We start from the raw sequence: 26,440 nt of genomic DNA on the forward strand, positions 1-26,440 counted from the left end.
CTCAAATAAATAAATAAATAAATAAATAAATATTTGGTTTCTTAATCTCTTGTTAACTTGGCAACCTTAAATGAGGAAGAACAACAATTCAGCCATTTGAGCAGATTTAACTTCTGGGAGAAAGTCATATAATAATGATGAATCTAGAACCGTGATAGCATAGAATATTTGAAAAATTATCATGTTTATATGTATATTTTTTAGGCAAGCATGAAAATGAGGTTTATTGAGGAGAGGAAGATAGGATTACAGAGCAAGAGCAAGATACAGGTTTACAGAGCATGATACATACGCCACAGATGATGACCGGACCCACTGTCGCAGCAAAGGGAGAGCAAAGGGAAGGGCAAAAGGCTATATTTTTAAATATGAACCATTATCAAGCAACATTAGGCTGGGTGCAGTTGCTCATGCCTGTAATCCTAGCACTTTGGGAGGCTGAGGCAGGAGGATTGCTTGAGGTTAGGAGTTCAAAACAAGCTTGAGCAAGAACAAGACCCTGTCTCTACAAAAAATAGAAAAATTAGCCAGGTATGCTGGAGTGCACCTGTAGTCCCAGGTACTTGGGAGGCTGAGGCAAGAGGATCACTTGAGCCCAGGAATTGGAGGCTACAGTGAGCTATGATGAGGTCACTGCACTCCAGCCTAGGCAACATAGCAAGATCCTGTTGCAAAAAACAAAAACAAAAAAACAAGCTACATTAAATAATCTTCAACAAAGGAGTTTCCAAAATATTTGTACAGAGCATGGATAGTTCCCTAATACAGGTCAAATAATCATGAACTCTCCCTCCTGAAGTAAACAAAGGAGAGTTGTCCTGAGAGTGAATCAGGACACTAACAAATACTCAGGATTTTAATTTATCTCATAAAGTATATTATGAATGTCAGTAATTGAAAATTGACAAAGAATTTTTCTTTTTTAAAATCAATGCGTTAACAGTTATTGTGTCAGTCTATATAATAAACAGGAGGATTTTTAAACTTTAGAAGTATACAATCCTTTATTATAATTAACCTACGAAAATTCAGCTTTAATTTTGACTTGTCTTTTTTTATGCTATTCTAAGTTTGGTAACCAAAAGAGCACTCATAATATGTTTGTTACTCAAAATTTGGAGAATGTCAAGCAAATGAATATTCCTTTTATTCTTTCCTTTATAAACTAAAACAGCAAATATCGTTAACAGTGGCCATTCCAGGAAACCTAAATAAAAGACATCTTAATGGTTTGATAATTTTGGACTTGAGGCCTGTATTTTAGAAAAATTAAAATAAGGTATGTGTTAGACTAGAGCGCCAGTAGGTGTAATGGTAGGAAATGTACGAATAGAGCCATCAGGAGTTTCCGATTTCAAGATTTGGGGCAATTAAATCACACTATTTTCAGGGGAGAAAAAAGACCAAAAAAGACTTTGGGCAAGTGGCTCGAAAAATAAAAGTTTTTAAAAATCAGTTTGGAGACCGAGTACCGTCCCAGTCCAATGTCTGCACCCCCAGCAAGCGCACTAGGGTGATACTCAGCTGGGAGGGAAGCTCCGCGCCCCAAGGAGTGTATGTAGTAGCGGGGAGAAGACGGGCAGCTGGACCAGCTGCTGGGCCTGGAAAACCTCCCACACCCACACACTCCCTTGGTGTTGCAGGCTGCTCCCCAAGAGTGGAGGCGGCGAGAGGACGTGTGTTCGTTGAACGGGTCCGCGCGGGGAGATCGGTGGGGACCGAGACTCGGCACCACCTGGGGGTCGGAGAGGCAAGGCAGCGAGACTGGCGGCGCAGCCACCTTGGCGCGACCTATTTGCTTGAGTCCATCGCAAGATTTTCTTCTCAGTATATCGTGGATTGGGTGGTGGGACCGAGACCTGAGGAGGGAGCCCCGGGTGACGTATATAATGAGATCACAGGAGCATCTCCTAGAAAAGTATTTTGCATAGTGCCGGAGAGTTAGAGCCTGGAGCATCCTCCTTATCACTGCTCCCACTTTCCTTCTTTCTCTGTCCTCCACCCCATCTCAATCTCTCCCCTCTGTCGCTCCCTTTCCTTTCCCCTCTCCCCTCCTCTCCCGCTTCTTTTACCTTCTTCTCACCCTCGGCACGCACAGGGTTTCTTTCTCCTCCTGGAGAGGATTGCCTTTTCTCAAAGGAAAGAAGTGCAGTAAACAGAAAATTTATTTCTGCCCAGGGGGAAAAACAAGATAGAATGCAACCTCAGAAAAAAATTAGAGTACAGAATGCAATTAAACTGAAAAAGGGAAGCTGGCAAGACATCCAGCCCCCAGGTGGCCGGGGAGGTGAAGCACCAACTTTGACTTGATTTTGGTATTGTGAAAAAAAAGGCTGACTTCAAACTGTAGGAGGAACACAAAGAAGCTGAATCTCAGCCCCGGACATAATAGACATAATATGCCTGGACTTCCTGCTGTTGGCAATAATACAGTACTTTCTTGACATCCAGCTTCACCAGTGTTTCCTGTTACTTGCAGTTAAATGCGTGCTACATGATTCTCTTCCCTTTTACATACTTCTCACTTTCATTGATTGGGCTCAGCAATATTCCACTTTTGAAGGAAGGAGAATGAATTACACATAACTAATATTTTATCACATCTTCAGAGCAAAAAGCACAAATATATCTTGATTATTTTAATTTATAAGCACTTTCCAAATAATATGTTAAGCATCAAAGGATTTATAATCGAAATGTATATGCAGTACCAGAAAACTATTTACTATAGAAAAATCCTATTTATACATTAAATGTCAAGCCCCTTTAGATGTAATTCTCTTACTGTACATCTTGCTGGAGAGAAACCCTATTAATGCAACTAATATGAGAAAGTCTGCAGTGATAATTCTATCAAACCTAAGAAAATACACTGGGTGTAAGTCCAATAAATGTAATGAATTTTTAAAAAATTCTTCTCAAGAACATTGGACTTATTGTTGAATTAGAGAACCTATAATGGAGAAAAATAGTATAGATCATAAATATGGAAAGCCAATCATTGATCCACTAACCTAAACATGTACCAGAAAAAAATCTTTTACTTATAATCCATGGGAAGTTTCTGTCCCATCTCAATTTATTAAGTATCACTGAATGCATACTGGAAAATACTCTATAAATGCAATCAATGAGAAATGTTTCAATGTCCTTTCATCCTGTTGTGGGCATGAGAAAACTCACATTTTAATCAATTGCAACTACACTGAAGCCATAGAGTCAGGTATTTTGTGCTCAAGGAAGTACACAATTCAATGACAAAAAATTTTAAATTAAATTATATCCTTAAGTAATCATTTTGTTGGAAATTTTTTAATAGATATGATAATGGTGCTCGCTTCAGCAGCACATATACTAAAATTGGAACGATACAGAGAAGATTAGCATGATTAAAAAGAAAAAAAGATATCATAATGTATTCAAAGGAACTTAGCTCTTCCTGGTGATTCAGAGCAATAGTCAGGCAAATTTTTCTATAAAGAGCCAGACAGTAAATATTTTTTGCTTTGTGGCATGCAGTCTCTGTCAAAACTAATCAATTCAGTGTCTATAGTGCAAAAGTAGCCAGAGATAATACATAAATTATGGGTACAGCTGTGTCCCAAGAAAACTTTATTTATAAACACAAATTGAATTTTATGTAATTTTATATGTAATGAAATATTATCCTTCTTTTCATTTTTTAAACCTTTTTTTTTTTTTTTTAAGACAGAGTCTCGCTCTGTTGCCCGGGCTAGAGTGCCGTGGCGTCAGCCTAGCTCACAGCAACCTCAAACTCCCGGGCTCAAGCAATTCTTCTGCCTCACCCTCCCAAGTAGCTGGGACTATGGGACTACAGGCATACGCCACCATGCCAGGCTAATTTATATATATATATATATATATATATATATATATATATATATATTTAGTTGTCCAGCTAATTTCTTTCTATTTTTAGTAGAGACCGGGCCTCGCTCTTGCTCAGGCTGGTCTCAAACTCCTGAGCTCAAACGATCCACCCGCCTCGCCTCGGCCTCCCAGAGGGCTAGGATTACAGGCGTGAGCCACCACACCCGGCCTAAACCATTTAAAAATGTAAAAATGGGCAGGGCGTGATGGCTCACACCTGTAATCCCAGCACTTTGGGAGGCCAAGGTGGGATGATCCTCTGAGCCCAGGAGTTCAATACCAGCCTGGGTAATATAGCCAGACCCCATGTCTACAAAAAAATTTAATTAGCAGGGTATGGTGGTGTGTGCCTGTAGTCCCAGCTACTTGGGAGGTTGAGGTGGAATGATCACTTGAGCCCCAGAGTTGGTGGTTGCAGTGAGCTATGACCATGCCACTGTAGACTGAAAAACAGAGGGAGCCTGTCTCAAAAAAAAAAAAATGTAAAAATGATTCCTAAACCACAAGTTATATCACAAAACAAGCATGAAAAAGGATTGGTCCTATCCAGGTGCTAATATTATAAAACTTCAATAAATAAGAGTGTGTTTACTGATGCATGAATAGAAAGATTTGTCAATGGAATAGAGAACCAAAAATACACATAAAAATACACAGAAAGTTAATATTTGATAAAGGAGACAATTCAGATTAGTATAGAAAAGACCACCTACTCAATCAATGATATTGGGATAAACAGGTAAGCCATTTAAAAATCAACTGGGGCCCTGCCCAGTGGCTCATACCTGTAATCCCTTGGGAAGTCTGAGTGGGGAGGATTGCTTGAGCCCAGGAGTTCCTCGTTACAGTGAGCTATGACTACACCACGGCTTTCCAGCCTGGGCAACAGAGCAAGACCCCAACTCTTAAAAAAATAAAATCAATCTGAACCATAACTAACAACCTAAATTAAAGTATCAATACTATTAAATCCATACTATTAATGTATTATAGTTATGGAATGAGGAAGGCCTTCCTAAGAATGAAACAAAATCCCTAGGCCATTAATTAAAAAAAATGAATTCAACCTCATAAATATCAAAAATGTCTACATGGCAAATACCACCAAAGGAAAGTAAAAAACAAATGACAAACTGGAAAGAAATACTTGCAACTCATATTACAAGCAAAGCACTAATTTTTATAATACATCGAGAGGTACTACAAATCAATAACAACCCAATGGACAACAGCCTAAATAAACAGTTCATAGAAAGTGCAGTATAAATTACCTTTATAAACATGAGAAGATATTCAGTGCCACTTGTAATAAAATAAATGCAAGTTAAAACTGCATTAAGTAACTATTTTTCAGGCTGGGCGAGGTGGCTCACACATGTAATCCTAGCACTCTGTCAGGGGATCGCTCAAGGTCAGGAGTTGGAGGAGACCCGCCTGAGCAAAAATAAGACCCCGTCTCTAAAAAAAGAAAAGAAAAGAAACCATTTTTCGTCTATCAGACTGACAAAAAATATTCGATATCCACTGTTGGTGAGGCTATGAGGAAACAGGTATGTTAATACATACATGGTAAAAGTGTAAATTGGTCAATATCTAAGCAAAGAAACTTGGCTCTATTCATCCATTAATCCATTAACGCATTTTTAGCAATTTATCCCACAGATAAATGTGGAAAATAATGTACGCACATTGCAGTACTGCAGTATTTTTTCTTACAACGAAAGATTGGAAATAATCTAAAAGTCCACCAATACAGATGGGTTGAATGTTACATCCATACAATGGAATACTATGTAGCTATAAGAAATTAGGAGAAAGTGTTTACTCTCTAAAATGAAACCATCTGCACGATATATTATTAAGTAAAAAAAATAAAAGCAGGCAAGGTGCTAAAGAGTGTATTGTATGATGCCGTTTATATAGAAAAAAGAAGAAAAAATTGTGTATATATGTGTATTTATCTGGGTACTAAAGATAAATACAAGAAATCAGAAACAAATTTAGGAATGAAACTGTATGGCTGAAGGACAGTGTTTGGAGGGTATCTTTTTCACTAAAAGCACTTTTTGAATTTTGAACCCAATGAAGATATTACCTATTCAAAAAAACAAAATTTTAAATTTAAATTAAAATGCCCTAGCGGATATTCAATTATTCGTTAAGTAAAAAGTAGTTCCAGATAGAGACCATACTTTGTAAAGGCTTAAGTAGATATTTTCCTTAGGAAAATAAAAAAACATTGCACCCACTGAACAGAAAATGACATGTTAAGCAAAAAGAAACCCAATAAGCCTTTTTTATTTACAGTCTCCTCAAGAAAATGCTTCAGGCCGGGCGAGGTGGCTCACGCCTGTAATCCTAGCACTCTGGGAGGCTGAGGTTTGGGAGGATTGCTTGAGCTCAGGAGTTCGAGACCAGCCTGAGCAAGAGCGAGACCCCCATCTCTACTATAAATAGAAAGAAATTAGCCAAACAACTGAAAATAGAAAAAATTAGCCAGGCACGGTAGTGCATGCCTGTAGTCCCAGCTACCCAGGAGGCTGAGGCAGGAGGATCGCTTGAGCCCAGGAGTCTGAGGTTGCTGTGAGCTAGGCTGACGCCACAGCACTCTAGCCCAGGCAACAGAGTGAGACTCTGTCTCAAAAAAAAAAAGAAAACAAGAAAATGCTTCAGAGAAGCAACCTTCAGTGGGACCATTACTTGCAGAGAGTGACAGCTTGGATTCCTTAAACCCCACTGAAGTATGTACAGACCCATTGTGGGGAAAAAAGTGTTTTCTCGTAATTTGTGTAATGAAAACAGGTAACACAGAGCCATGATTTTCATGCCAGAAGCTTGAATGGAGTTAGGAATACTGTAGTACCTTTGGCAATCATGAAAGTCTTCCCTAGGAATGTTTTTGCAAGATCAGTGTTGATTATTGTCCAAAGGTGAGGTATGTATATTTACTTGCTTATGCCTAGTAACCTGGAATGTGCTTCATTCCTTTATAGGTTCTTTTTTCCCCCAATATTAGAATAAATTCCTAGCCATTAAAAAGACTTTCATTGATTTATTCAACAAATAATTATTGAGGGCCTGCTGTATGGCAGACACTGTTCTAGGCCTCAGGACTACAACATTAAACAATTAGTTTCTAGAAAAATAACTTCATTGAACAATTGTTGAGTATAGTATTTACAAACTTATAGAAAATACCATTTTCCCATTAAAAAAAGTGGCCATTACGTGTAATCCAGTTATACTGGCAGTCTTTGAAGAGCTTGAATTCTTTCAATATTTTTTTTTAACTCCAAATAACTCCAGAGTTAATTAAGATAATTTGATCATCAAGAAGCAGCAGGACAAACAGCTGGGCTGGGCGCAGTGGCTCAGGCCTGTAATCCGAGCGCTTTGGGAGGTCGAGGCAGGAAGATAGCTTGAAACCAGGAATTTGAGTTTGAGGTTGCAGTGAGCTATCATGGTGCCATTGTCCTCTAGCTCAGGGTACAAAGCGAGACCTTGTCTCAAAAAAAAAGAAAAGAAAAGAAGGAGGCCGGGCGCAGTGGCTCATGCCTATAATCCCAGCACTCTGGGAGGCTGAGGTGGGAGGATCGCTCGAGGTCAGGAGTTTGAGACCAGCCTGAGCAAGAGCGAGACCCCGTCTCTACTTAAAAAAATAAAAAGAAATTGGCTGGACAACTAAAAATATATAGAAAAAATTAGCCAGGCATGGTGGCGCATGCCTGTAGTCCCAGCTACTCGGGAGGCTGAGGCAGGAGGATCGCTTGAGCCCAGGAGTTTGAGGTTGCTGTGAGCAAGGCTGACGCCACGGCACTCTAGCCCAGGGCAACAGGGTAAGACTGTCTCAAAAAAAAAAAAAAAAAAAGAAGTAGCAGGACGACAAGTTCTTAACAACCAATTTACCAGTAAGTAAGCATAATCTGTCAAGCGTAACTGGTGTGACTAGTGACTTCACACATTAGCATTCCGCATTTTCTTCTTAGCCAAGGTCAAATATGTAACAATAATAATAATAATATGGTGGGAGGAGGGGTACCTACCAATTTACAAGGCATTTCCACATGTCTCATCTCATATAATCCACACTTTTGTTATCCCCATTTTATTGTGAGGAAACTCATTAAGATAATTATCACCAGGTGTCTAATTATTAATAATAAATGGAGGAGTTAGGACTGGAACCCAACTCTCCTGGTCCTAAGGTTTATATTGTTTCTACATAGGCAGATAAAGAAACTTAAATAAATATATATTCTTTCTACTGAGTCATGTGCTTAACGTTCAGAAAATAACAGGCTTTAAGCAAATTCTCTACAGGTACACCTGAGTTAGCATAATTTAAAGTACCAGCTGATCCTTATTTTAAAATCTCCCAAGGTGAGTTCTGACTAATACACATTAAAAGGTATGGCCTTTCTTAGAAATTTGGTTTGAGGATTCTCTAACAATAGCAAGTAATTGAGGGTACCTGGGTCATGGTTGGGAATTTTTTTTCTTTGGTTCTTGATTATAATTCATTCTTAAGTAGTTAGCAATGTGTCGTGTTTGATATTTGTGGCCAAGTGAAACTCTTCAACCCTCAGACAAATACATGATTTCACATATATTAAATATCCAGAATAAATAAATATATTCAGCAAATATTCTCTTACTACTGCTTTGCCTACAAGAAAGAGTCACATAAGCGTTAGCCCAGTGACAATGCATGCTGAATCTCTGTACCACAGCTGATTCTGTGGGTAGGAAGTGTGCATCTGACCATTTCACAAGCTTAGAAAATTTCTTACTGGGAATCCTAGGGGCACAGGCAGGAGGAAGGGGAGGTTGGGTGGTAAACTTTGAAACCTAGATTCAAAAAGCACTTCCATGTGACCTCAAAAAAGTTATTCTCTCTGCACATCAGTTTCCTTACCTGTAAAATGGTAATTAATAATAATAATTCCTAATTAATAATTCCTAATTCCCAGGAGTTGCTGGATCACATATATTAATGTGTCCGAGTGCCAGGCTTTGAGCCCTCTGCCTCTCCCTTAGACACAGGTAAACTGCTCATCCAGGTACTTGATCCCCAGATAGAGATTGTCTGCCAGGGCCTGCTGAGCTGCCTCCTGTGGTACCAAGCTTTGAGCTGCTAGGGCTGGGAGCCATGACTCAGTGGGAGCCCACTGGTAAGAGAAGTGGTAGTAATGTCAAGGGCAGGGCTTGCAAAAAGAATTTTAAATAGAACCTGCTGCTTAGGGTCCTTCCAGAGCTTCCCTGAAGACCTGCTTCTTCCTACTCCCCGCCAGGGCAATCTGGGGATGAACGAGCTTTTAAGGGAACCTAGTGGCTCAAGCCAGAACATTGGGAGAGTCAGATAGTGTTTACCTTTCCTTGTGGCTATGGAAGTGATTCTAGAGTTGGCACTCAAGTCTACATCCTCTCCTTCCTCACCTTGATCACATGAAGGCTCCCTACTGACAAATCCAGTATTTTTTTTAAGAGACAGGTCTATGTTGCCAGGCTGGAGTGCAGTGGCTACTTACGGGTACAATCACAGCGCACTACAGCATTGAACTCCTGGGCTCAAGCAATCTTCCTGTCTCAGCCTTCTCAGTAGCTGGAAGTACAGGCAGGCACCACTGTGCCGGGCTGATTTTTAAAAGCTTTTGTCTCTGCTGTGATTATATGGGAGTCTAATGCTATTTACAGAAGAGGTTGAAATCATTCCATCAAAGACCTAGCAAAGAACTAAGGGGCAGAGTCTGGTCTGGGGAGGGTTAGTCAGCCCCTGACTCACTCTATCATCTTTCTTTAGTTCACAAATAGTCAATTTATCCTCAATGCTCAGAATAATGCCTAGTACCTAGTAAGCAATCAATAAATATTTGTTTAGTGAATGAGTAAATTATTACCATAGTTTCTCTGTTGAAATTTCCATTTTTCTAATTTTAAACTATTATGAAAAAATGCTTCCAGTTAAATATTTTGCATTTTTTTTCTTTTTTTGTTGAGACCAGGTCTTACTCTGTTGCCCAAGTTGGAGTGCAGTGGCATTCATAGCTCACTGCAGCCTCCCGAACTCCTGAGCTCAAGCGATCTTCTTGCCTCAGCCTCCCAAGTAACTGGGAATACAGGCACGCGCCACCACGCCTGGCTAATTTTTTAATTTTTTGTAGAGACAGGGTCTTGTTATGTTGCCCAGGCCAGTCTCAAATTCCTGGTCTCAAGTGATCCTCCTACCTCAGCCTTCCAAAGTACAGGGATTATAGACATGAGCCACTGCACCCACCCTTGTATACCTCTTTTTGAATACTTGTTTATCTGTAGATATGAAAAAGTGAAATTAGAATGTCTAAAGCAGTGTTTTTAATTGTAATCAATATTACTTTGAAGATACTTATTTAATTTTAATATTTTCACACACACCCCACCCCAGGTAGCTATACTGATTTATACTTCTACCAAGACTATCCACTTTACCACAAAACTGGTATTATCGAACTTCAGTTTTGGCCAGTGTGTGGGAAATGGCTCTCTCCATTGTTTTGCTTTGCATGCCAGCAGTCATCAGTACTGTTAAGCATCCTTTTTATTTTTATTTTTTCAGATGCTAATCTTATCCAGAAAAACCATCTTTTTTATTTAGTCATTCTTATTTTATTATTTCCTCATCTATGTATTGCTTATTTATACATTTGCTCACTTCTCTATAGAGTAATTTGGCTTTTTCTTAGATATATTTTTTCACTGTCTATTCCAGTGAATATGTCACAGTGTCCACTATATATGTTTTCTCTCTTTTTTAACTTTATTTATGGTATTTTTGTCCTATGAAACATTCTAGCCCATGCCTTCACATCCTCTACATAGAAACGGAAGAATAATGATCCTGTAAACACCTTGTCTATTCTCATTTGGTAGCATCAAATCCAACTGATTTAAGTCTTACCCTCCCTTTACAGGCAATATAGTGTGCTAATCAGAAGCATAAACTCCAGAACCAGAGTGCTTATGTTCAAGCAAAGGTTTTGCCACTTACTGTGTAACCTTGGGCCAGCTGCTTAACTCCTGTGGGCCTCATTTGCCTTCTTTGTGAAACAGGGGTAATAACAGTATATACACTTCATAGGGCTGTCGTGAGGATTAGATGAGTTAATATATTTAAAGAGCTTAAAGTGGTATTTTGTGCATAGCAAATACTATACATTCTTTCTCTCTTTTTTCCTTACTATATATTTCCTCACTATGCCTTTGTTTGACTATTGGCCCTTATAGAAACTGCTAGTCCAACACCTGGCAACATTTCACGCCATTATTTTAAATGACTTCAGACTAATACGAATACATCCAAGTAAAATAGTTTACATTTTAAAGGTGTTACATCCATTTTGTTTTGAGATGTGTCAACAGAAACCTGTGTTTCTTTTCTTTCTAAATGTTTAAAATGTCCTCCAATCAATTAACAATAGAGTGGAAGTCAGGCTATCTGGTTTAATTTTTCTCTTTATATTGCTATCTTCTGTTTCCACTGCTTTTCACTTATTTGGAGCTTAGCTTCTTTATCTGCAAGATATCCTTAGGAGGAACTTAATTAGAATGTGCAAGATCTAGATGAAGACCCACCAGATAGGATGCTCTCTGCAAACACACAACTCACTGACTCAACCAACGAGGAAATTATCCCACAAAGCAGATAGTCCAATGGAGGGCAGAATTCAGGACTTAGCATCTAAGTGATGCCACCGGGACCGAGGCTTCTCCGTCCCTTCACCGGACTAACCGAGTTCGACACCACACGGGGGTCAGGTCGCCAAAGCCGGCTTGGCCGGCAGGGATGAAGGCGATGAGGGCGGCGCGCCACAGGCGCCGGCCCGGGCCGCCTTCTGAGAGGGGTCTCGGCGGCGGCGGCGGAGGCGGCGGCGGCAGCAGCAGCGGGCTGCGTTGAAGCCGGGGACAGCAGTGCCCACCCGGCCGCGCACCCGGCGCTTCCCGAGGTCCCTGCTTGCGCGGCACCGGCGGACCCGGGCGGAAGTGGCGGCCACCCCGCCGGAAGCGCGCGGCTGCGGCGGAGGAAGCAGACCGGAGCCTTCCTCTCGCTTGTTCTGGGCTGTAGCACCTAAGCCCGGGAAGCGGAGATGCGCAGAGGGAGGAGTCAGCGGCAATGACCCCAGGCCTGGACGCGCCCGCCGGCTGAGTCGCCGGAGCTGCGTGGTGAGTGGCCTTGGAGCGCCGTCTTCACTTGGACCGGGCTAGGGCTCGGGGACCCAGACTGGGGGGCCGCCTCTTCTGGTGCCTTGATTTAACCCCGAGATAGGGTGGAAAACCCTAGACACCCGCGGGAGTCGGCCGCCAAGTGAGGTCTGGACTCCCCAGGAATGTCTCCTGAGGAGGGACGTTTTACCCAGTCTGTGTGGAGGCCGGGGGGGCCGGTAACCCAGGCCCATCCTCGGGGGAACCTGAAATGCTTCGCATCGCCAGTGAACAGCCCTCATGCATCACACCGAGGTGCAGTGGGTCCTCCATCAGCCACTTGGGCTGGGGAGAAATGCACGTTATTGGAGCTCTGTTATTCTTTCCTGTGCGTTCCATTTTATCTCTGTCGGTTTATGGCCTTAAACGTGAATTTGAAGAATTTTCCTTACTTAGCAATATTGGGAGGGAGATAATTTTGTTCAGCTCTGTTTAGAGGTGGCTCTCTGCCCCCTGAGAGCCATAGGACCCTGCAACTCCTCTAGGTTTGTGTCTTTTTCAGTGAGATCACTAACGTAGGTAGGGAAGGCTCAAAATAGGTACTAGGAGTGAAGGAACACAGACGCCAATAAAAGTTCGAATTTGGAGAATTTCTCTAGTATACTTTTCATCCCACGGCTTCTGGCCTATGAGCTGGTTCAGGCAAAAACCGAGAAGTCTTATACCAGTGCAGCCACAAGGAGGCAGATTGCCCTTTTTGGGCAAAGCTGCTCCCACTTTTGGTGAAAAAGGCCTTTAGGAACCCAGGAACTTGAGAAGGCTGAGACCTAAAGGTTTGAAGATTCTACTGAGCAGGTATTTACAGTGCCAATGCTCAACCAGGGACTGATGGGCAGGAATAGGTAAAGCTGTTCTGGGGGCATTTCCTTGGTAAGCACAGGCTGGAGGCACACACTAAACATGAGCTATCCCAGGTAAGGTATTTAAGCAAATGAGCCAGAGTGGAACCAGGACCAGCCAGGGCCAGAGCAGGGACAAGAGTTCCTCTGGCTGACACTGGCAGGGAAGCAGAGTCAAAAACCTGGAATGGTTTATTTCAAACATTGGATGCTGCCTACTGACCTAGGAGGCCAGTGGTATCCGGGCTCTGAGTGAGCAGGGCAGATTTTGGAATGAGCTTACAACCTCAGCTAGACCAAGACATAATTACCTCTAACTCCTGCTGCTGCTAGAGGCAGAATCATTTGAGAGGCAGAATGCCCCCACTGGTTGGGGAATACCTGTGCATCCCAGAGACTGGCCCACTTTAGGGCAAGAGTATGCATTTAGCTCCCACCCTTGAGTGTGCAGGGCTTTAGTGTACTTTGAATAAAATGGTGCAGAACAAATTTCTAAGACCCTTCGGTTGAGTGGGTGTTAAGGTTTGTCTAATTGGGCCATGCGTGGTGGCTCATGCCTGTAATCCTAGCACTCTGGAAGGCCAAGGCGGGAGGATCGCTTGAGGTCAGGAGTTTGAGACCAGCCTGAGCAAGAACGAGACCCCATCTCTACTAAAAAGTAGAAAGAAATTATCTGGACAACTAAAAATATATAGAAAAAATTAGCCGGGCATGGTGGCACATGCCTGTAGTCCTAGCTACTCGGGAGGCTGAGGCAGAAGGATTGCTTAAGCCCAGGAGTTTGAGGTTGCCGTGAGCTAGGCTGACACCACAGCACTCTAGCCAGGGCAACAGAGTGAGACTCTGTCTCCAAAAAAAAAAAAAAAGATTTGTCTAATAGTAAATTTCTAATCAGTGCCTATTCTGTTCTTCTGCATAGGCATTTGAGATATGGAAAGAAGTAAGATAAGTCCTCATCAGAAACCCCAAAACAATTTTGATTTTCAGAGAAGAATGAAGTAGAAACTGTGTCGACACCAAAGAAGGAATCAGTTGGGCAGGAAAGATGCAATTGGTCACTGCAAGCTGGGTTTGGGGGAGGTGGGACTGGAGAATAAGGGCTGTTGCTGAGAGAAATTTGAGTAAGCTTTTCTCAGTTACCCTGGACTTAATACAAGTGGCCTAGCAGTTGTGGCATCACCACAACTAAAAGACAGGATTACCCTGTGAGAGTAGTACACTTGGAGAGTTGGTCTGAAATGAAAGAAACTTTGTTGGTGGGAGTACAAAGTGAAAATTTTGTTATCTCAGTTCCTCTGGGTGAATTGAGCATTTGAAAGTCTCTCGCCATCAATGCCTAGTAATATATTTGTTCTAAGAAAAATGCTTCTAAAGATAGAGAATAGTTTTATGGGTAGCAATACTCATCTCTTTTTCAGTATTAGTCAGCTTTATGGAAAATGCATAAAAAAAGCAATGAGAAAAAGAATGCTATGTGTTAAGATAAAAGATTATTTTGGAGTGTTGAGCGTAGCACTTGTTATAAGAAGCAAAGTAAACTTTGAAGCAAAAGAGAGGATGAGGAATCTGTTTTGGGAAAAAATCCAAGGACCAATTGTGATCAAGGTATAATACCGAAAAGCCTGATTTACTTACGTAACAGACCCTGCTAAATATTAGAACCATTAATGAAACAAGTGAGATGTTGGACTCTCACTCCTAATGAGTGAGTGTCACTCCTAATGATAAGATACCAATATTTAGTTATCTATTTTTTTACATTTACCAGACATTACAAAGGATATTACAAAAGATACAGATGAAGAGATGCTCCTAGGGCAAGGTATGGGTAAGATACGGGGAAAGAGGCGAGGAGCTTCCAGGCCCTCCCAGAGTGTACCACCCTCCGGAAATCTTGTGTTCAGCTCTCTGAGCTCAGTTCTCTTGGGTTTTTGTGGAGGACCTCATGGAAATGTGATTAGCCTTCAGGGTATTGGGTGGGACTCTCTCTGGAATGAGGGTTTTAGGACCCATAATTAGAAAGGTGGGGGAAGATTAGAGTCCTGCCTGGGGGCAGGTGAAAGTCAGAGAGATTCTGTTTCCTGAGGCCTAATATACCCAACATTATAACAAAAGACTGTAACAAGGACTATAGGAGTTAACTAACTAAGAAAGAAAACCAATATATATAAAACAATACCTGAGGCCATCCCTGGTTTTCAAACACACATCCATTACAGCAAAAGAATCTATAATTCAAAAGATACTGAATCCCATTCAATCAGTAATAATTAGTCTAGTCCATCGTCATATTGCATAAGTAATCATGTCAGTTTCTAAAAACGTGAGTGATCTCAGCAAACATATAGCTTCACCCTTTCAGGTATCTGGAATAATTAAGCTAAAACACAATCTCATCTCTTGCTCTGAGGCTCTTTTGAGTTGTTAATGTAATTTACTTTACCCAAACTTTTTCACCTTTGGGAAGGACGTTAGGCCTGCACAGTGGCTCCTACATGTAATCCCAGCAGTTTGGGAGCCCGAGCAAGGAGGATGGCTTGAGGCCAGGAGTTTGAGACCAGCCTGGGCAACATAGTGAGATGCTGTCTCTACAAAAAAATATTTTTTTAATTAGCCATGCACGATGGTGCACACCTGTAGTCCCAGCCACTCACTCAGGAGGATTGCTTGAGCCCAAGAGTTCGAGGCTGCAGTGAGCTATGATTGTACCACTGCACTCCAGCCTGGGCAACAGAGCGGAAACCCTGTCTCAAACAAACAAATACGTACATACATACATATTAAAACATAGATATGGTTCAGCCACTGTGCCGGTCCAGATTGCTGGCAGCAGTACTAGTCTAGTGTCTCACCCTCAGTCCCTTTCCATTCATATAGGGTAGGGTTAAGCCGATTTTACCACTAGGCAATATAGCTTCACTGTATTGGCTCTTAGCCCCAATTTTGCCAGGTGTGATGAAGATACAATCCATCTCATCAGGTCCTTAGGAATTCTGACATGATGTTTAAAAACATAGTTAGAGTTTCTTGCTTAGAAATCATCCCTGCTTCCAGCATTTCCTGGTCCTAGGACTACTGCATCAGGTAGGGGAAAAAAAAATTTTTGATGTGATTTGGAGACTAAAGAAAAAATATCGTCATTATACCAGTCTACTTCTCCCTTGGCAAGAACTGCATAATCATACCAGGATCCTCCCCATCCCCTCTTCCACAGATCAACCAGAAAAACAAAAAAATCTAGTAGGGACACTCCTTTAGTCCCATTCATGCTAAGTGTGAGCACACACTCATGAAGGTATGTAGGCCAGCTCTTCACGCTTTTATCTCCCCCTGTTTTAGACAACCAGTGTTTTAATTGCCCTTTCCACTTCTCTATCAAGCTATTATTTTGAGGAGGATATCTCTTTCGATTGTTGGATATTATGAGCTGCACAGTGTGTTCCTTGGTCTGAAGAAATGGCAGTCAGCCATCCAAATTCATGCAGTATCTTCTGTTCTTTTTTTTTCTGGCACCCTGGACATTTGTATCTTTCACTGGGTAAGCAAAACCCACTCCACAGTCAGTGTCTATTCCTGTCAAGACCCATTTGTAGCCCCCCAGGGCTACCAGCACCAGCCTTACTTGCCAGCTGTGTTCAGGGCCTTCCCACCAGGGAATCTGTCCCATAGCCTAAGGCAGTCTCTGTCTCTTTTGCTGGCAAACAGAACAGTTCTTAATGGCACATTGTGCCTGAGAGAGTGCAAAAATAATGTGTCGAGATTCAGCTCATCTCTGCACTGCTGCAGTATCCCCATATCCACCCATTTCATGGACCCAGTGCTGATTTTTTAAATTTTTTACACAAAAGATGCTCCTTCAGCTCTTTAAAACTATGCAGTTGCCCCGGGTGTGGTGGCTCATGCCTGTAATCTTAGCACTCTGGGAGGCCGAGGCAGGATGATTGCTTGAGCTCAGGAGTTCGAGACCAGCCTGAGCAAGAGCAAGACCCCGTCTCTACAATAAATAGAAAGAAATTAGCCAAACAAGTAAAAATAGAAAAAAAAAAAAAAATTAGCCAGGCATGGTGGCGCATGCCTGTAGTCCCAGCTACCCGGGAGGCTGAGGCAGAAGGATTGCTTGAGCCCAGGAGTTTGAGGTTGCTGTGAGCTGTGAGTTAGGCTGACACCACGGCACTCTAGCCTAGGCAAGAGAGTGAGACTCTGTCTCAAAAAAAAAAAAAAAACAACTTTGCAGTGTACTGTACATAAGAGAAAGCAGCAAACCTGAGACAGTAATTAAGAAATAACTATAAAATGGTGATGTTTTATTTTTTCTTCCTTAATTGTGATTTCCCAGCCACTTATCTTGTTTTCATTTTCAAGACAGAGCAGATGTGTGTCAGAGATTACCATAGTCTACCCAACCAAACTGAGATCTTGATGGAAGAGAGAGACTCTCTCCATGTTTATTTTGTAAAGTAAATCCACCTTGGTGGTAAGAACAACAGGGTGATATTTGTGGGGGGGGGAGGGGGTAGGGGAGGTTCTGAATAAGACATAGAATTCACTTGAAGTACCTGGGAGGGAGAGGAGCCTTATTCAGTTAGAACCACTTTCTCAAGGATTGGTGACCTTATGAAGGGCAAAGAAGCCTCTAAATTCCACATTTGGGAATCTGTGGTCACTATATATTAAGTGAATTTTTTGTTTACAAATATATAAGAAAACTAGACTCTTTGGGATTTGATGTGATTTGTTGTGTTTGATTCATACCAGAAGAGTCCTGTCCTTTAAACACACATACAATTTATTTCACTAGCTAGATAGAGTATTTAAATTGGCTTTTAAAATTTTTATTTATTTTTTTATTTTTTTAGACAGAATCTCAATCTGTCACACAGGCTGGAGTTCAGTGGCCCAATAATAGCTCGCTCCAGCCACTGGGCTTAGCCTCCTGAGAATACAGGTGCATACCACCATACCCAGTTAATTAAAAAAAATTTTTTTGTAGAGGTAGGGTCTCACTCTGTTGCCCAAGCTGGTTTCGAACTCCTGGCCTCAAGCCATCCTCCTGATCCTCCAGCCTCGGTCTCCCAAAGTGCTGGGATTATAAGGTGTAAGCCACCATGCCTAACTGTGTGAGCACCAAATGGGCTGGCTGGCGATTGGAGATAGGCACTGCTGAGACCCTGTGTTGGCCGGCGTGGGTCTGAGGGAGCCAGTGTGCCAGTGCCCCTGGAGGGGACAGGGCTTAAGGAACTAACCTGATGCTATGGGCCCACCCAGAGCAGTCTTGTCCTTCCTGTCCACAAAGGATTCTCTCTAATTTCAGATCGTAGCCTGGTGCAAGTGATGGCATCCAGCCTGATGGTGGCCCTCTGTTGATTGCATGGCACAGGAGCCAATGAGAAGTGTTTCCATCCCAGAAAGGGGCTCCTTTTGTATATTTGACTCACCGATGCAGGTTTAGGCTCTCTCTGAAACCATCAGTGCTTCAGGTCTGCTGGAAAACGTATTTGGTGAGTACATTGGAGTCTTTACTACTCCACCCCTCCTTTGTCTCCAAGGCCCACCTGAGACCTAAGGCAGTATCTAGTGTCCTACAGGCCAGGATCCCAGTGATGACCTTCCTGTCTCCACCCAGTCTCCTTCCAGCCTTACCCCATTTGGTCAAACCTCAGGAATCTTCCCTTCTACACAGGCCCAAACAGTCTCCCTCCTGGTATTCCACTGGGAATTCAAAGTCCTACTGTACATGGGAGAGCCAGATTCTGAGGGCAAGGTTGAGATCCTTATCTCTAGGAGGCGCTAATGCTGGAAATGTGCCCAAAAAGCTGATTCACATCTTGGTAGGGAGATCCCAAAGGGAACAGTCTGGAGGTAAGGGGCTTCACGTGCCCAGCTCTGAGTGCTACAGACCCAGGCTGTGCTAAGGAATCCATCCTCTTTTACTTCCGTCACTTCCTCCCACAGGACTGAGACTCCTTCACATCCGTCATGCTAGGATTCCTGGGTTTCCAGGGTAATCCTGAAGGCCCTGGAATGAAGCACTGTGGGAGGCAGTTGGAAAACCCAGGGAAGGGGCTGGACTCGGTTTGAAGATCTCCTAGCCCATGTGAATTTCCCTTTTCAGGGATTGGGAAAGAGGCCAACTGGCCCTCACTTGCTGTGATAAAACTCCAGTCTGGAAGGACCTGTACTCAGTGATTCTCAAACTTAGAATGAACCCAGGAACACTGTAAAAATGCCAATTGTCCTGCACAACCTCCCTTCCCTCCATGGGTTAAGCGTACCGGCAAACTGCTTCACCTCTCTATTCCTCACCTGTAAAATGGGGTGAATGATAGACTACTCACAGGTTTTTCCTAAGGATTAAAGGAATGAATACACTAAAGCACTTAGAATACATGGAAAGTACTTGATAAATGTTAGCCATCATTTTATGGGTGTTCTGGGTGATTCTAATGCAGGTAGTCTGCTCCAGGGTGACCAGTATGGTAGCCTCAGCAGTGGTTTCTGTGGGGTCACTTTCCCTGTGTATACTGTATGTTCTTCTGTGCGGGGTACTTGCCCAGTTCCATGCTCCTTCCCAGGCACAGTGATGCTTAACCTGGAAACCATGAAATTGCTTGAAACAGAGGATACTAATTCCAGTGCTTGCTTTTCACCCACAGTGATGAACAGACTAAGGAACCATGCAATCACTCGAAATAGGTCAGGAGACTGTCCAAGAACCTGTTTCTCGAACTATGTGATCTTTGTGATCTGGACCTTCGTGCAGGGGGGTGGGACAGTGTCCAGGAGCCTTAGCCTCAGAGGCCCTGTCTGAAACCTGTCTTTTTGCCCTTGTAGCTTAAGGGCAACAAGTGTTTTCAGTGCTCTGCCTTCAGTTCTACATAGAGACTAATTTAAAGATTGAAAATGTGTTCCAATAAAAAATAAATTTAAAAAATATATATCAGGATTAGTATTTATTGTCAAGAAAGCCTTCTTTGCTTGCTCCAAGATGGCAAAAGGTTAAGAACTATAAAAGGTTGGTTCAGCTTTTCATAGTATTTTTTGTACTAGATAGGTGTGACTAGGATTATTAACGTCCCAGGAAACTTTTGTAGATAAGAAAGAATATTCCTGGCCGGGCGTGGTGGCTCACGCCTGTAATCCTAGCACTCTGGGAGACCAAGGCGGGCAGATCGTTTGAGCTCAGGAGTTCGAGACCAGCCTGAGCAAGAGCCAGACCCCGTCTCTACTAAAAATAGAAAGAAATTAGCTGGACAACTAAAAATATATAGAAAAAAAAATTAGCCGGGCATGGTGGCACATGCCTAAAAAAATAAAATAAAAAAATAATAAATACCCTAACTTATTGTTGATTATAGTCACTTTGTTGTGCTATCAAATATTGTTCATTCTATCTGGCTAACTATATTTTTTTTACCCATTACCCATCCCCACTTTATCCCCCCTACACACTACCCTTACCAGCCTGTGGTAAACTTTGTTCTCCTCTCTGTGTCCATGAAATTGTTTGTTTTAATATTTAGTTACCGTGTATGAGTGAGAACATGTGAGATTTGTCCTTCTGTGCTTGGCTTATTTCACTTAACATAATATTCTCCAGTTCTGTCCGCACTGTTGCAAACAGCAGGATTTCATTCTTTTTGTGGTTATATAATATTCCTTTTTATGTGTATGTACCACAATTTCTTTATCCATTCATCTATTGATGGACACTTAGGTTGATTCAAATCTTTGCTATTGGGAATAGTGCTGCAATAAACATGTGAGTGCAGATATCTTTTCAATACACTGATTTCCTTTCTTTTGGGTATATAGTTAGCACTAGGATTGCTGGGTCATATGATAGTTCTATTTTTAGGATTTTTTTTTTGAGACAGTCACGCTCTGTTGCCCCAGCTACAGTGCAGTGAGTGGTGTCATCATAGCTCACAGCAACCTCAAACTCTCAAATTCCTGGGCTCAAGCAATCCTCCTGTCTCATCTTCCCAAGTAGCTGAGACTACAGGCATGTACCACCACACCTAGAGTAATCTTTTATTTTTTAAATAAACTTAATTTTTGAATAGTTTTAGATTTACAGAAAAATTGTGAGGATAGTAGAGAGTATCCATTTATCCCATACCCATTTTCCCTATTATTAACATATTATTAATAGTATGAATTATTTGTTACAAGTGATGAGCCAGTATTGATATAGTATTAACTAGAGTCCATACTTAATTCTGATTTCCCTAGCTTCCTTATACCTAATGTCCTATTTCTGTTTGAGGATCCCGTCCATGATGCCATATTATATTTAGTCATCCTGTCTTCTTCGGCTCTTGGCTATGACAGGTTCTTAGACTTTTTTTGTTTTTGATGACCTTGACACTGTTGAGGAATACTAGTCAGGTATATTGTAAGATGCCCCTTTAATGGCGTTTGTCTGGTGTTTTTCTCATGATTTGACTGGGGTTTGGGGTTTTGAGGAGGACCACAGAGGTAAGTGCCATTTTTCATCACATCATACCAAAGGTACATGCCATCAGCATGACTGACTTCACTTTTAATGTTGACCTTGATCATCTAGTGGAGGTGGTTTGTCAGACTTCTCCACTGTGAAGTCACACATCGCTCTCCTTTCCTCACTGTAACCTTTTGAAGGAAGTCACTATGTACAGCTCATACTTAATAAAGGAACCAGGAGTTATCCTCCACCTCTGTGAGGGCAGAGTATCTGCATAAATTATTTGGAATTCGTCTGCATGGGAGATTTGTCTGTTCTCCCTCATTTATTTATTCAGTCACTTATTTGTATCCATATGGACTCAAGTCTTACTAGTCTTTGTAAAGAACCAGCTTTTGTTTTTGTTTATTCCGTTTTGTTTGTGTTTCTTATTCCATTGGCTTCTGCTTTAACCTTTTATTTCCTTTAAAGTTTATGTTTCTTGAAGATTATTCTGTTTTCTCTCTAATTTTTGGAGTTGAATGTTTACCTCATTTATTTCCATTTTTCTTTCTGATAACTGCAGTAAAAGGAGGGTCAACACTTTCCCAGCCCAGCCCCCATCCTCTCAGGCACCCCTCTCTGGCACTCTTAGAAACATTGCCAGGTTGACAGCAGTCTCCTCTGCCAGGCTCAGACTTTAAACTACAGGTCTACTCTTCTAGCTGCCCTTTCTCTTGGATTATCAGGCCTCTCCACCACTCCTGGCCTTCCTCTTTTCGAGGACTACCAATGAAGAATTGTGTCTGTTACTTTGTAATATAAATATCCCACTCTTGAAATTCCCATAGGCTTGTTTTGCCATAGAAAGACAATGTTGCTTTTTATTCATCTTATTTTAACGTCTTGGCAATTGACTCTACTGGTTAGGCCTCCATGCCTTTTTCATGCTTATTTTATGATTCATTTTATATTATTTTTTAAAGAATTATGGCTTTCCAAATTTGGTCATTTCCTACTTCCAAGAGTTGATCCCAAAGTTAGCCACCAGATGGCGCTCAATCTTAATTTTATTCCCAGCTAGTTTTTTAAAAGATAAAGTGTAAAGGCCTTTTGTCTCAGTTTTTAGGCTGATTTCCAGAGCACATTTCCTGTAGATAACCATATTTAGAAAGGGAAAGGGCAAAAGGAAAAGCTATTAGGCTCATCTATCTGCATGATTTGGCAAAACTATTCAAAGAGGCAAGACTTACAATCCATTTGAGTAGCCAGTGAGAGAATTCTGTACCCACTCCCAGCCTTATCCTGCAGTCAGACCACAGCAGAATGTGTCAGGAAATAAGAAATACTTTTTCTTGTTTGGTCCTAAATGAATTCATTCAATTTTTTTTTAAAGCAGTGAAGGAAAAATTCAGAACTCCAAAAAGTCACTATGTAGTTTACATAAGATGGATATTGGTAATAATTAGATATTAACCACACTGATTACTTAGTTCTCTGCCCTTGAGGACTTCTTTTCATGAACTATATCAAAATTCAGAATTATGAAGAAAAAGAGAAGCTGATGATAAAGAGACCTGTTGCCCTCATTTATACCTGAGATAATGCATAGTATTACTAATTTTTTTTTCTGTACTTCAATGGATACAAACAGACAGTATCACTTATAAACTTTTATCAATTAAGCACTGAGAATCACACCTCTTTTATTTTCTAAAAATAATTACAAAGATGACCATACAGAATTTCTCGTGCCAAAGAACAATATATAAATATTTTAAAGAACCAAATGGTGGTTTCAGGATTTACTGCCCTGACAAGACATGCAGTCCTACCACTAGGATTGCTCCCAAAGCATGGAAAAAACAATGGCCCCCGTTAAGGGGGGGGTAGAAATGCCAAGATTGTAGCAAAAGTGGGAACAATGAAAAGTTTTAAAGAAGTGAGTTTGCTATAGACAATATACTATGAATAGTTAAGGCTGAAAATCCGTAAGAGTGCCCAGAAAATATATTGCTTACCAAAGCAATAAGGAATGTGCTGGTGAGAAGGTCACCAATACCACTAAGTTCAGTAGTGCCTCTTCTCTGTGGGCCAGGACTGACAGTAGCAGCTGTCATCATAAAACTGTGGTCTCTGATAGCAATCTGCATGACAGGAACTCTCCCTCAAACAGTAAGGCCAGGGGATACCACTCAACCCTCAGATGGGAGGAAGACACAATCATCACAATAAAGAGGCAGGGTCCCAGGGTCAGCTTCACAGGGGAACCTGACTACTAGCGAGTTATAGAAATGGTTAATGAAACATGGTGTCTTTAGGGGCAAACTATCTGGGCAGCCAACAAAAGTACTACTTAATTTGTCCATCAAAGAATTCAAGGCTGGATGATTAAGAAGACAGGGGCAGTAAGTAAAAATTTCTGCTCCCTTGCCTAGTTTTCAGACCTGAAACTCAATGACTGAAGGAGAGGCCAGATCCACAGGAGGAAAGACCTAGCAATACTGTAGCAGTACATGGTAACGATCCGCACGTCCTTCCCCCCAAGGGAGCATATAGTAATTTTCTTCAGGTAATGTGCACTGGGAAAAGAGAATTACCCAAATGTTATAGACTACTGGACACAAGGTCCCAGTTGACATTGATACCTATAGACTCACAGCATCATCATGACTCCTCTCTTGGAGGACATACAGCGATCAGGTAGTAAATGGAGTCCTGGCCAAGATCTAGCTCACAGTAGGTCCACTGGTTCCATAACCCACTTGGTGATCATTTCCCCCAGCTCCCAAATATATAATTGGAATAGAGATTCTTGGGAGCTGGCCTGACCTCAACATTGATGCCACTCCTGTGGGGAAATTAGAGTGGGGAAGGCCTAACAGAACCCTCTAAAACTGCCCCCACCATTTTCCTGATCAAGACCAAATCAAGGCCTGGAAGCAGTGGCTCACACCAGTAATCCTAGCACTTTGGGAGGCCAAGATGGAGGATTGCTTGAGGCTAGGAGTTTGAGACCAGCTGAGCAAGAGGGAGACCATCTCTACAAAAAATAGAAAATTTAGCCGGGCCTTGTGGCACACACCTGTAGTCCCAGCTACTCTGGAGGCCTGAGGCAGAAGGATGGCTTGAGCCCAGGAGTGTAAGGTTGCAGTGAGTTATGATGACGCCACTGCACTCTAGCCCAGGCAACAAAGTAAGACCCTGTCTCAAAAAAAAACCAGATACATCAGAATGGTTGTAAGATTTATTATCACACTATACTTATGTGGGTTATAAAAATTGATATTAGACATTTAAACTTTACATTTTTTTTTTTTTTGAGACAGAGTCTCACTGTGTTGCCTGGGCTAGAGTGCCATGGCATCATCCTAGCTCACAGCAACCTCAAACACCTGGGATCAAGCAATCCTTCTGCCTCAGCCTCTCGAGTAGCTGGGACTACAGGCGTGCGCCACCATGCCCGGCTCATTTTTTCTATGTATTTTTAGTTGTCCGATTAATTTCTTTCCATTTTTAGTAGAGACGGGGTCTTGCTCTTGCTCAGGCTGGTTTCGAACTCCTGAGCGCAAACAATCCGCCCACCTCAGGCTCCCAGAGTGCTAGGATTACAGGCGTGAGCCACCACGCCCGGCCTAAACTTTACATTTTAATTCAAATTATTATACACTTCTGGCATATGTAACTTTTTGAGATTTTTATCTTTCTAGCACTATGGTAATCCCATCAGATCCTAAAAGGGAGTGGGTGTGAGGACTTAATTCAGAGATCTAGGTTGCAAATGAATACCATCACATATGCATTAACATTATTTTAAATAGGTAATATACATGCCCAAAAAGGCTATATAGTGAAGTCTCTTTCCCTCCCTTTTCTCTCAATTAACCACTGTATCTTTTCAAAGCTATTCTATGCAAATAGAAATATATACATATTAAGCCTCATGTGGTGGCTCACCCTATAATCCCAGCACTTTGGGTGCCTGAGGCCAGAGGATCTCCTGAGGCCAAGAGTTCAAGATCAGCCTAGGTAACATAAAGACTCCGTCTTCATAAAAAATAAAAAAATTTTAGCCAGGCATGGTGGCACTACTCCTGTAGTACCAGCAGCTACTGAGGCTGAGGCCGGAGTATTGCTTGAGCCTAGGAGTCTAAGATACAGTGAGCTATGATTGAGCCGCTGCACTCCAGCCTGGGTGACAGAGCAAGACCCACCTCGCTAAAAAAAATTAGTGAATTTTTTTAAAAAAATACATACTGCATATATATTTTAACACACATATAACATAGTTTGCATCCTTTTTACATTGAGGATTGTTCCCTTTGGCACTTCATTTGAGATACTACAAATTTATTTTTCTTTCTCTCACTAAAATATAAATTTCATGAGGATAAAGACTTTTGTCTTTTTCATTGCTTTTTATTTTTTAAATATGTATTTTTCTATTCTTCATGAATATTTACCTAGTATTCTATCTTTTGCTTGTGTCAGTAATGCTATCGAAATAAATATCCTTGTAAATGTTATTTCTTTCGAGTGGGAGTAAAACTATAGGATAAAATTACAAATGTAGAATTGCAGGACTCTGTACATTTTTAACGGATGAGGTATTGCCAAATAGTGTTCCACTAAGGTTGAACCAATTTATACACTCACCAGCCTTGTTGCTAACATTATAATAGGAGAAACGTTGAAATTTATTCTTGCACAATGCCAATGCATATGCTTTTAAGTGCTCCTTCTTTTAAAAAAATCATTATTGGAAAATGCCGGGGGGTGGGGTGGGAAGCAGAGCTCATGAAATGGCCAGATGTCCTAGGAGATCATCTAGGATACTTGCAACCTAGTCCTACAGCAGAAATGACCTTTAACATTTGATTAAGTTTCTCCAAATGATTTGTTGAAATAACTCCAGTCTTCACAGCTTAAAAATGATGGCTCAGGCCCGGCGCAGTGGCTCACACGTGTAGTCCCAGCTACTCTGGAGGCTGAGGCAGGAGGATCACTTGAGCCCAGGAGTTTGAGGTTGCTGTGAGCTAGGCTGACACCACAG

At 41.6% G+C, this 26,440-nt stretch overlaps 1 protein-coding gene across 1 annotated transcript in view; it reads right to left on the reverse strand.

Moving 5' to 3' along the window:
- Positions 1-26,440, reverse strand: part of LOC105811753 — a 41,131-nt gene that overhangs the window by 5,622 nt on the left and 9,069 nt on the right. Inside the window, exons 4-5 of the mRNA XM_012646033.1 lie at positions 12,278-12,411; positions 11,657-11,992 (exon numbers count right to left, since the gene is read on the reverse strand). Coding sequence (XP_012501487.1) covers positions 11,657-11,992; positions 12,278-12,411 — 470 coding nt within the window. The remainder of the gene's footprint in view (positions 1-11,656; positions 11,993-12,277; positions 12,412-26,440) is intronic.

This window comes from Propithecus coquereli, unplaced genomic scaffold (genome assembly GCF_000956105.1).
Source record: "Propithecus coquereli isolate 6110/MARCELLA unplaced genomic scaffold, Pcoq_1.0 Scaffold24, whole genome shotgun sequence".
Taxonomy (NCBI): Eukaryota; Metazoa; Chordata; class Mammalia; order Primates; family Indriidae; genus Propithecus; species Propithecus coquereli.